The 13,243-nt window shown below is 34.4% G+C and overlaps 1 protein-coding gene across 4 annotated transcripts in view; it reads left to right on the top strand.

The window, feature by feature from the left end:
- Positions 1-13,243, top strand: part of LOC106878830 (D-ribitol-5-phosphate cytidylyltransferase) — a 141,374-nt gene that overhangs the window by 73,006 nt on the left and 55,125 nt on the right. For all 4 annotated transcript variants that reach the window (XM_014928169.2, XM_052967256.1, XM_014928170.2 and 1 more), the window contains exons 2-3: positions 3,151-3,311; positions 3,707-3,807. In XM_014928169.2, coding sequence (XP_014783655.1) covers positions 3,151-3,311; positions 3,707-3,807 — 262 coding nt within the window. The remainder of the gene's footprint in view (positions 1-3,150; positions 3,312-3,706; positions 3,808-13,243) is intronic.

Below are 13,243 nucleotides of genomic sequence, written 5' to 3'. Positions count from 1 at the left end.
CCCGAAAGGATGAAAGGCAAAGTCGACCTCGGCGGAATTTGAACTCAGAACGTAGCGGCAGACGAAATACTGCTAAGCATTTCGCCCGGCCTGCTAACGTTTCTGCCAGCTAGTATGGTCATGTGAAACATATGAATGAAAACAGCAGTATAAAGAAGTGCCAGTTGCTATATATGGATGGAACTTGTGGAAGAGGGAGATCCAGGAAAACATAGTATGAAATAGTGAAGGCTGATCTTAAGATGTTGAGCATCAAGGAGAGATGACTGGCTATTTGCTGTGCTCAAAAAGACCTATCCATCTCAATGAAAGCCAAATCCTAAAATACATTATATTTATACCTATATATTCACTGAACCCTGCCCCTACACCCATTCTCTCCTTGTCAAGCCTTCCCCACCTCTCATCTTCCTAAGATCCATTTTTTCACTCTTGTATTTATGGCACTAAGCATCTTCAATAATCATATGAGAGCATAATATGCTTGTATTTCTTCCTACTTTGAGCTATATTTCTCTCTCCACCTTTTAAAATTCATTCTTATCCTTAACTCTCAATATCATTCCCTCCCAATTTAGTTCCAATGATCACTTCTTTCTCTGCTGCCAGTTCTGTCTCTCTGAGCTACATCTTATGACTGCCATACTTCATCTGTAACACCCTCTCTTATCTGCTATCACTCTCATCACCTGTTGTCTCATCATCCGTTGTCAATGGCTTCTCCCTACCTTTGTCCCATACTCACTATAGCCACCCCTACATTCCTCTGATGTCTATCCCTATCACTGTACATCTCTCTCTCATCCCCTAATCTCCTACCCAACACATCAGCTCCCTGTTTTCTGATCTCTCTACAGATTCATTATACTGCTTATCTCTTCCCTTTCTCTACTACTACTTATCACCTCCTTACAGATCCATTCCTATTTCTTTTAGGCCACCATACTGATATTTTCTATTGACCACATCTCCATCCTTCTTCTATTCACTATATTAACCTCTATATCCATCTCCAACTATCTGTCACTCCTCACACTCTAATGAGCTTATCCATCTATCCGTTCCAATTCTTTGTGTCCTTTTTTATGCTCATTTTCTTGTATCTTGAGATACCTTGTCACCACCATCGCTATTTTCTTTCCAGCTACTTCCACCCACCCTTTATCTGTTATTATTCTATCTGTTTTATGTTAAAACTGGCCACACCCAGCCTCCCACACCTACTCTACAATGTCATTCTAAAAATATACCAATGCATAATTGAAATCTTGAAGCTACAAAATGATATGTGATTAATTCAAAACAATGTGAATAAATAAGCAATACATTTGACAAAGAAATCTGATTGTGAAAGGGTTAAAGCTGTCTTTCTGCTACAACCCCACTCAGTTATGGAATCTTTTTCTTTGTCTTGCAAGTTACTCTTTTACTTGTTTCAGTCATTTGACTGTGGCCATGCTGGAGCACCGCCTTTAGTCAAGCAAATCGACCCCAGGACTTATTCCTTGTAAGCCTAGTACTTATTCTATTGGTCTCTGTTGCTGAATCGCTAAGTTACGGGGATGTAAACACATCAGCATCAGTTGTCAAGCGATGTTGGGGGGGGGGGGACAAACACAGATGCACAAACACACACACACACACACACACACACGCCCACATACACATATATGACTGACTTCTTTCAGTTTCCGTCTACCAAATCCACTTTTGGTTGGCCCAAGGTTATAGTAGAAGACACTTGCCCAAGGTGCCACGCAGTGGGACTGAACCTGGAACTATGTGGTTCATAAGCAAGCTACTTACCACACAGCCACTCCTATGCCTAGTTACTTAATGTTATGAAAAAGCACCCTGCACACTCTGTAAAGTGGTTGGTATTTGGAAGGACATCCATCTATTGAAACCATGTTGAACAGACATTGGTGCTTAATGTAGTCCTCTGGTTCATTAGATCCTGTTAAACCATCCAACTCATGTCATGATGATGATAATGATTGTGATGATCATGGCTTCTTAAACACTAACCTTGTATCAAGGTACATTTTGCCATGGGTGAATAGATCTTCTGTAGCACTGCATATCAACAGTCATTGTCATCGTCATTTGATGCAACATCTTCAGGTCAGTCTTCACCAGTTATAAGTCTTTCAAGGTCTCCCTCTTTCACAGGTTCTACTAACATGGAGTGCTTGTCAGTTTAGTATGTTGCAATCCTCCTCAATATGCATCACATATCTAAAATAGCTTCCTCTCTTGCACACTATACCAGATTCTTTTATACCCAGTTTTTCTCTTTGCTTATTTGCCCTCAGGTTACACACCCAGGAAAGCATGCTAGCTACTTATCCTTCTAGTCTTTGAAAATCTTATGCATTCTAGTCCCATGTCTTACTACCATGCAACATCACAGTTCTAACACAAATATCATCCAATCTGCTCATCACTGATGGGAAAAACTTTTGTTGTCAGCAGTAATAATAACTACCTGCAAGTATTAACACAACTCCCATCACCCTCTCCAATATGCTTCTATTTTTCTTCTTTCTTTTTCTGTTATACAGACTCTGCTTTTCCACTAATAGCACACTTATTCATTTATTTGTTTTATGATACTCATTTGCCCTTGTTTTTAATTTTGTGACCTATTTTTAGTTTTTTGATGTTAATATTATTTTTTGTTGGCAGTCATTCATATTATCCAATAGATTCTGTTGAATTTGAAAAGTTACAAACCCACTGTCCAATCAACTTTAAACATTTATTTGATGCATTGCCAACTTATTATTGCTTCATTTATAAACATTTGCAAACCACTGTATTGTTTCAAAAGTTCACTTCTGTCTGATGACTGGTTATGTGAAACTGAGTTTGAGATATTTTTCAGCTTTGATAAAACATTTTATTTTATCCTACTTTTGGTATTTGAGTACTGTTTTATCCACCAGTGTTATGGAGCTATATACTCATATGTATATATAAGAGTTATTATGTTTCTGCACTTGCAGAGTTCCTCTTCAAGATGCAGTTCTGGCCAGGGTTGTTTTTAGGTGGAAGACCAAAAGTTGCCAATGCAGCAACTTTATCTTCCTTACACCATATACATGCTTACTTTCAGTAAATATCGATTTGTTTTTTTATTACTTCTAGAATTTCTTGGGTCCAGAAAATTATTGTCACTGTTGCTGAGGAGTATTCAGAAAGTCTTGAGGATTTAGTTAGTCAACATCTGTTAGACAAAGTCCATGTAGCAATTGCTGGAGCTACAAGGCATCGGTCTATCTATAATGGTATCAGGACACTTTCTTCAGGTAACACTTGTTATTTAATTCTAATTTAGTTTCATTTTCTTGCATTAAATATTTTATATTCATATTTAACTCTAAGATAATTTATTTTCAAACTTTTGTTATATTACTATCATTTTAAATATTTTATATTTGAAATGATAGAATGTTTCAAAATTAATAATATAATTTTTGCATATACTTTGCATTTTTCACCAAGTTAGGAGCCTTGAGGAATATGAACTTCCTAAATTGAATATTATTAGCTTTTTACTTTGGATTGAGATTAATGTTAAAAAACCTTTCATTATTCTAAAATGTTCTTATGCCATATGAAAAATATCTTAAATTTGATTATATATTTAAAATCAGTAATTTTCTATGTAATCTTACCTTTCATTGTTGATCCTTTGGCACAGTTTGTGAAGAGCTTGATATTATTCTAATAAATGAAGCTGCCCGTCCCATTGTCAGTGAATCAGTGATTCAAGAGGTGGCTCTTGCTGCTCAAAAGTATGGTGTGAGTATCAATACCTCCATAAAGTCTACACCTTTGCATGTTGGATTCATTTGCTGCAGTAATAAGATAACCATATTTTTAGAGAATTTTATTTACATTGGATACTTTTGGCTTATTATTTTTTTTGAAGTGTTTTTAAGGAATTAATTTCTTAATTTGAATTTATTAAAATACAGCTAGTATTACATTAGTCTTCTACTGAAAATAATTTTTCTATTAAGTTTTCTTGAGTACTTCAAAGATCTTATCTTTTGTATTTCATAGCTGAAAGGTTAGAGTGGCATTTTTGTTCTAAAAGTCTTGCAGTTGAGAATTATAACACTAACTCAGAAGAAAATAGTGGATGGGACCATCGGTTAATTATAAATAAACAATATATTATTTATAAACACTACATTCCAAATTTTCTCAGAAATTACTAATATCACCACTTAAAATGCAAAGCTGAGTTAACTTGAATTTATTCCTCTATTTTCATATGTGCTGTCATTTTATTTAGAATATCTTTTGACACATTTAAAATAATTATTTCTTGAGTTCCAAAAATGATTTTAGTTTGGATTAAATATTATAAAATACATTGCTAAGGATATTTCATTGTCACAATTTCATTTTTGCAATTTGAGCTATCAGAATTTTTATCATACCAGAGAAACAGTGCATGTGTCATGCACTTTCTAGCTGAAGCTAATACATAAAAATATCAGATAGCGAGAGTAATGTGTCAAATAACAGTGTAGCTCCAAACTAATGATTTCTTTTGGTAGATATCTTGTTATGAAGCAATCACTTCTTCAAAGATAATGAAGCGAGTTACTTTTTGTAGTACAATAATCTAGTTTCCCCACTGTAAACAGATATCATGTAAGTTCAATTCTGTTGTTGCATAGTAAGATCTCTATTATTTTCTGAGAATTTACCAACCATGCATAATGAACAACTGTTATTGTAACAATAGCAGTTTCCCTTCACTTTCTTTTGAGATCCCATGAATTATGATGGAAAAATTATTATCTAATGCCTTTTCTTTGGGGGTAAACCCACTGTAGATATATCAACAGAAGACTTTTGGTGTGTACTACAAAATAGTAGTACTTTATCGAATTAAGTAGTTTCAACAGCATACCATTTGTTTTCATGACATTTGAAAGTGGCTGGTGTTAGGCTTGGGCAAAAGCAGCTAAAAGGCTGTAAGTGGAATGATTGCTGGCTGCTAAACTGATCAACAGACATAGATTATCCAGTGTGTTCCTTTTTTTTAAGACTGTAGAATATGACATGAGTCAGTTTTGGTTGTTATTTGTAGCAGATCAAGCAACTGAGTAGATCTCTTATTGGCTCATAATCTAAGAGTCATCAAATATAATTTTGATTGATTCATACAAGTCAAAGTTTGAAACAATTCTGGTTAGATCAAATATAACTACTGCTTTATTTACATTATTTACATTCAACAGATATTTGTCCTCATCTTGTTTGTTGTTAACACAATGTTTCGGCTGATATACCCTCCAGCCTTCATCAGGTGACTTGGGGAAATTTCGAACCTGGGTTCTCATTCCTAAGGTATTTTTTGATGTTGTTGTAATTATTATTATTATTATTCAGGTCACTGCATAAAAAAATGTGTGTGTGTGTGTGTGTGTGTGTGTGTGTGTGTGTGTGTGTGTGTGTGTGTGTGTGTGTCTGTGTGTGTGTGCATGTGTATGTGAGTTATTAAAATTTCTTGGCAGTATTTAGGCAGTAATTTTTCATTGCTTTATAACATAACTTTTCATTGCTTTATAACATAACTTTTCATTGCTTTTAACATAATTGCATTTAATCTTACATTTACTTTTTCTGCTGCTGACAGTTGACTATCATGTCGCATCTCTTGCCAGTGTTCTACTAAATTCATATTTCATTACTTTTAACAAAGGTGAATCTAATTTTAGTATTTTTCTCTTCAACACAAGTAATAAAATAACATACATACAAGGCTATTAAGTATTAGTAAATTTATAAAACGAATCTGACCTTCAAATCTGTTTAACTGTGCTTCACGACAAATGTATGATACTTGAGGAGTGGAGTGGAGGGGGCTTAGCAGTGACTAATTTTTGATGGTTTTAGTGAAACATATCAATCTAACTAGCCTTAAAGTTTTAAAAATATTTTGAAAGGCATTGAAAAAAATTTCAAATGAGTATGTCAGCCCTGATCCAGCAGACATATCATCAGCAAATAAGATTTCTATATGCTCACTCAACATGCTAGAAATAGCAACCAAATCTCCCTTATATCACATCTTACTGGAAGACATGACCTTAGAACCTCAAGCTTTAAGGATAAGATGACAAGGGATGGGACTTCTGGCATTATGAGGTTCTCAGAAAAACTCAGCTGCATCAGCAAAATTACAGTGTAGAATATTTAAACACTGTTAATACACAGGAGTTCTCATTTGTTATCCTAGAAAACAAACACATTCCTACAACTTGTAACCAAACATGCAATCATTCAGCTGCAGAAGTTGCAGTTATTATGCCAGATGTGAATTTTGTAGCAGTACAACCACAAAGACTTCTGACACTGTGTAAAAGGTGTGTTCCTGGTGAATCTTTTATACAATCAATCAATTCAATGCATCCAAATTATGACCCACTGCAGTTCCAATTGCTATTTCCATTTGGTGATAGGGGATGGAGAGTCAACTGTTGACTTTGGCGGTAAGAGTCATAAAATATCACTGATAGATTTTGCTCATGGTTTGAGTATATGATTTCCATTTCCTTCACAACTCAGATCATTTAACTCTGGAATATTAGTGTAATATGTAGTCCAAGATTAAAGAAGCAAGGTTACAGTGGATTCAATATAATCAAATGAAATATCAGGGCAGAAATGTATCAAAATATTCATGATTATATGTATTCCCACTGCTCAGATGTAGATAAAAGAGTAATCATACCTACAGCATTCATAGGAGGCCCATGATGAATGCAGAAACTATACCAAGACTTGATAGCAATTATTCAAACGTTGGGAAAACCAAATTTCTGCATCACTTTTCTCAATGGAAAGGAATCACAAGATGAACTTTATCCAAGATAAACACCAGCTGACAGACCAGGTTTAACTAACAAAGTATTTAATATGAAGCTTTGGGATCTCTTACATAACATTTTGGAGAACATTTTAGATGAGATTACAGGGTACATGTGGGCTACCCCATTATCATATGTTGTTCATATTAAAAAAAAGAATATGTTAGATCTATAACATAATGATAAGGTTGTTTATGCAGAACTTCTGAATCCACAAATAACTGATTCTATTTCAACATATCACCTACAGCACTCCGTCGGTTATGGCGATGAGGGTTCCAGTTGATCGAATCAACAGAACAGCATGCTTGTGAAATTAATGTGCAAGTGGGTGAGCATTATACGGACACGTATACCCTTAATGTTGTTCTTGGGGAGATTCAGCATGACACAGAGTGTGACAAGGCACAACAGAAACAGGAAGAAAGAGTGAGAGAAAGCTGTGGTGAAAGAGTACAGCAGGGTTCGCCTCCCACCCTCCTACCAGAGCCTCATGGAGCTTTTAAGTGTTTTTGCTCAATAAATACTTACAACGCCCGGTCTGGGAATTCAAACCACAATCCTCTGACTGTGAGTCCACTGCCCTAACCACTGGGCCGTTGCACTTCCGCAACATGTCACCAAAAGCATGCTGTATGGTTCATGCGGGGGAGGTCAACCCAATGCAACATGTATGATTGATGGGAAATGTAAAAAAAAAAACATTTCAACTAAAGACATTTAGGAAAATACATTACACAACTATAATGGCTATCCATTTTAATGATGTTGAAATAATGGTTCTACATTTATAAAGTTAAATGTCAAATTAAATATTTGTTCAGTACTACCATATTCCCTCTTCTTTTTTTGTCAAATATAGAGTTCATTGTAATGTAGAGATATGTGCAGCTGTAAAATCAATTAAATATATTAGCAAATATATTCATAAAAATTGTGATCATGTGACAGTCAATATTAATGGACAAATAAATGCACAACGAAGAGGAACCCACAAAGATGAAGTTGAAAATTATACTAACGACATCTATGTATCCTCATCAGAGACAGTCTGGAGGATTTAGGTTTTGAATTACATGATTCATATCCTTCAACAGCATACATTTCATTTGCTCCAAACAGCAATAAGTTTACTTTAATGATGATGATAGTCAACATATTATTCATACTCATTACAAGTCCACCCTCACTGAATGGATGCAAGTTAGTAGGGAATCACCAGCTAAGTCATTTTCACTTTTCCCTGAATGTCACACATGGAATAACACTGAGAAATTATGGCATCTCAGAAAAATAATATCTACACAATTGAGCATATCTACTTTGTTTTGCCAAAGGAACAGGAGCAATTCTGAGAGCTTTATTGCATCATATTCCTGGATCTATATCATTTGAAGATATGAGAACTATTGATGGTGTAGTTTTCCATACTTAGAAAGAAGCTGCAATGAAACTGGGCTTAGCATATGATAACCTTGAAGTTTGCAAATGTTTAAGCAACTACATATCAGCTACAGAGACTTTTCTGCTCAGACAAATTATTTACAGCATTTGAAAGGCGACTTGCAGAAGATCAAATGACTGCTTTAGAAGTAGAAGATATCAATGATAACCTAGAATCACATATATTACACAAAAAAAATAACTGAACTTATTTTAAGAGAAAATGATTCAGCATTAAACACCTCCCCCACCCTTCATGAGTATACCAAATGTAAATACTTTCATCATCAGTACATTCATTCTGCAAGAACTTAAATTTTTTCCACATCTTGAACAAAAGAGTTTCTTTGATAAAAATATCAAAAGTTAAATTGTAATCAACAACCAGTGTTCCAGATCATTGTAGAGGCAATTCACATTTCAAAAGTAGATACTTACAATCACAAGATTCTCATTGCTAAAACTGTGTTTATTGATGTGCTGGGTGAATCATGTAAAACTTTTCTCTATAGTGTCCTTCTCTCCTATATCCACAAAGAAGGAACAATTGCAATAGCAACTGCATAATCTGCTATACCTGTATTGCTACTTACTGGGAATACAATGGCCCATTCTGCTGTCTCCCTTCCCTTCAATCCATTTAATAGTATCACATGTCATGCATACAGCGTACAAAGCGGCTTCCATAGTTATAATTTGGGATGAATTACTCTCATGTCTCACTGTTTCTTCCCAGAAGTATTGGATAGAACATCATAAGATCTTATGAAAAGAGTCGACCCTAGATTTGAACATCTGTTTGGCAGAAATGTAATAACTTTTAGTGGAAATAGAACACAGATAGTAGACAGCAGCTTTATTGATTCATCTTTATGAAAAGATATAAAAAAATTCAACTGATAGAAAAATATGCAGTTAAAATTATATGCACAGAATTCAGAAGATCAAAACAACCAAATTCAGTTCAACAGCTTTATACTTCATGTAGGAAATGGTTCTGTAGAAGAAGCAAATGGCAAAATTATTATACCCCAGGGATGTAACATTGTTCATGATTTCAACGACCTCATTTCCTTGGTTTTCAATAGAAATGTCATACAGGAATGCATTACAGAGCCAGAAAGGTTTTCAAAGATTGATTAATGTTAATTTAGTATATCCTCATCAATGAGGAGATACTAAAACTGTTTCCAGGAGTTGAAAGGTTCTCTTTAATGATGATCAATGTTTTCATTAGGATGACCCTTCAGAATTCACAACAGAGTACTTAAATACACTAAATATTTCAGGCTTGCCATCACACATATGTACAACTGACCAAGCTAATGATATTTGTAATGGTACACAGGTTTAGTTATTTCAAGACGTTCAAGAAAAATTCATTAACGCAAAAATCATAACTGAAAGTCAGCATCACAAAAGACTGTATTTATACCAGGAGTTTCCCATTAAGTTAACAAAACAAAAAAAAAAATGGCACTTAATAAGTGACAAGGACAAACATTTGAAAAACTTGCTTTGTATTTACCAAAGCCCATATTCACACTTGGACAATTATATGTTGCCTTCTCTAGAGTGTTCATAGGATTTCTAGGGTTGAACATATATACACCAAATGACAAACATTCCATAAAGAATGTTGATTACAAGGAAGTTCTCATTTAGAAAGACTTCTGACAATGAAACTGACAAAACAGATTTCAGTCATACACAATAGCAAACAGTATTTATCTGCACATCAAGCTTGGCATCATCTATACACAAATTACAAAATATGGAAACAATAAAAAGTTTGGAGTGAACTTAAAGTTTGAAAGTAGTGTAGCTTATTGTAAGCTGCTATAATGCAAGTTGAATTATAAAATACTCAAACATGTTGGGTATATAAACCTCTCTTTATCCTCCATTCTCTTTTTCTTTCTTTTCTTTCCCAACTAGGGTAGCCATATCTCCCTACCTTCCACTATAACTCACTCCCCCTCCCTTTCTAGCCTTTCTTTTCTAACTGCGTTACCTCCATAGCAAGACACTTATCTCTAATTATCTGTCATACTTTAACCTCTCCCCACTCAAGGGTTCTAGGTTTTGAAAGTTATTTGGAGATCCCACCAGTGCTGGTGCCATGTAAAAAGTCACTGGTGCTATCTTAAAAGCACCCAGTATACTATAAAGGGGTTGACATTAGGAGGGACATCCAATCATAGAAACTATATTACCATGCTGGTGCCACATAAAAGCCCACATTATTACCATACTGGTGCCACATAAAAGCCCTCTATAAACTGGCTAGCATTAGGAAAGGGCATCCAGCCATAGAAATCATGCTAAACTAGACATTAGAGCCTGGCATCATCTACTGTCTTGCCCTATCAAAATATGCAACCTATGCCAGCATGGAAAAATGGATGTTAAATGATGCTGATGATTATGACTTTAATTGAGGATGGATGAATTATATAATCAATAATGAAATCATACTTTTGCAGTGATGAAATCACATTTTCTTAGCATAACCATCACCATCAAAAAACAAAAACACTCAGTAAATGCTATGGGGATAATAGTAATAATGGTACACCCAACCCATGTGATGAGTGGTATATGTTAGTTGCTATAAATAAGATGACGTCAGTCAGTATAAGGTGAGAGTATAAAGTAGACGGTCATAGATAGTCATGGTCTTACTTGTCTTACTAACTATACTGCCATACCAGAGTGGGTGTTATAACAATTCAACATTAAGGATTACAGCAGTAACAATATACAGCAATAGGTTAAAAAACAAATCCAGGAACATATATTTCTTTCACTTCATTAACTTTTTCATAATATCAGTTTTAACAGTTTTAACAGAAAATTCATGCAAGTCAGCTTTGTTTCTTTATAATTTTCTGAAAAATAGGTACTTTTAAATGCAAATTTCAACCAATATCTTTCAGAATGTGTAGATTACAATTAAATTGGAATTTGGTATGGAAATAAAAGTTGGTGGGATAACCACATACACACTGACACATATTACATTTTCTTTCAGAAAATTTATTTCAAAACAAAATTCTGATATAATCAAAATCTATGTCATCTGAAGCATATTTGTAGAAAATTTGATTTAAAAAATATCCATTTTTCTAAAAGTTATGAGGAAACAAAGTCAGTGGGGTGCATATGTGTAGTATGGTGCAACTCTGGCTAGTCACTGTTTATCATTGCACATGCGTTAGTGGAAGTCCATAGTAAACATGTATTATTTAAATATATAATGTAGATGTGTCTTGTCTTGTATCAATCCTCTGTCTCTCTTTGTTGTCTCTTGTATTTTCTCACTTTTCTCTCCTTCTCTTTTTTAGTTTATATCTCCACCACTTCTTCCTCTGCCAGGTCTCTTCTTTCCTCTCTTATGGTTATATCTAATAGCATTGTGATCATTATATTACTTATTTTAAAGCAATGGGCATACATACATAGTTGTACCTCACCAACTTTGTTTCTTTATAACTTCCAGAAAAATGGATATTTTTTGATGAAATTTTCTACAAATATACTTCAGCTGGCATAGGTTCTAGTTATGTCTGAAATTGTTGAAGAAAAAATGATTTGGGGAAGTGGGGAGAGGAGTTTCAGAAAATTCACATGAGTGAGCTTTGTTTTCTCAACTTTCTGAAAAATTAGTATTTTTAAATGAAAATTTCAGCAAATACCTTTCAAAATGTGGATATTATGATTATATTGGAATTTAATATAAAAATAAAAATTGGTGGGATAGCACACAAACATACTGACATACATTACATTTTGTTCCAAAAAATTTATTTCAAAACAAATTCTAATATAATCAGAATCAACAACATCTGAAACATATTTGTAGAAAATTTAAAAAAAAAAATTTATTCTGCTAACATTTATGAGGAAACAAAGCTGGCTGGCTACATGTTTATGTATGGTGCAGTTAACTCTGGCTGGTCATAGTATATCATTGCACATGCATTAGTAGAAGTCTATAGTAAACATATGTTATTTTAAATATATAATGTATATATATATATTTGGTGTCAATGTTGAAGCCCTTGGTCATTCTACTTACCAAAATCCCCAGATCCCTGGAGAATAGTAAGTAGAGAAACAGTCTAAGGCCGTAAATACATATATGCATATTTGGGTACATGTATGTGTATATATGTGTGTGTATCCAAGTATGTTGTATATGCATATATGATGGACTTTGAAGACAACACATGAGTGTTCAGCTTTTGCCAAACGAACTGCACAAATGATTTGTTTATAGTGATCATATGTATGTGTTGTACATTAGTTCACTCACTCCATCGACTTGATGTTACTTGAACAGGTGCATTGTGTACTTTGTATCATGTGTCAAAGTGATCACAGAGCAACGTGAGATGAAGTGTTTTGTTCAAAACACAACACACCACCTGATCTAGGTATTGAAACCTCAATCTCATGATTGTGAGTGCAACACCCTAACCACTAGGCCATGCACCCTCATATATGCATATATATGTGTATACATAAATATTTTCTCTCTTTATTTTCTCCCCTTATTTCTTTCTGTGAAAGAGTGTAGGCTCGAAACGTTAAAGACTTTTTCACTTCCCGAGCATTAAACTAATACGTCTGTTTGTTGTCTACACCGCCTGTCTTTGTCTTTTGTTTTTTTGTAAATTCTCCCCTATACATAAATATATGTGTGTGTGTGTGTGTGTGTGTGATACATACCTACATATATATTTTATACAAACACACACATACACACACATATGCACAGAGAGTGAGGAAGGGAGAGAGAGAGAGAAATTCTTTTTATTCTTTTATTTGTTTCAGTCATTTGACTGCGGCCAAGCAAATTGACCCAGGACTTAGTCTTTGTAAGCCTAGCACTTATTCTA

Source organism: Octopus bimaculoides, chromosome 4 (genome assembly GCF_001194135.2).
Source record: "Octopus bimaculoides isolate UCB-OBI-ISO-001 chromosome 4, ASM119413v2, whole genome shotgun sequence".
NCBI classification, from domain to species: domain Eukaryota; kingdom Metazoa; phylum Mollusca; class Cephalopoda; order Octopoda; family Octopodidae; genus Octopus; species Octopus bimaculoides.
This window is presented reverse-complemented; position numbering and strand designations above follow the sequence as displayed.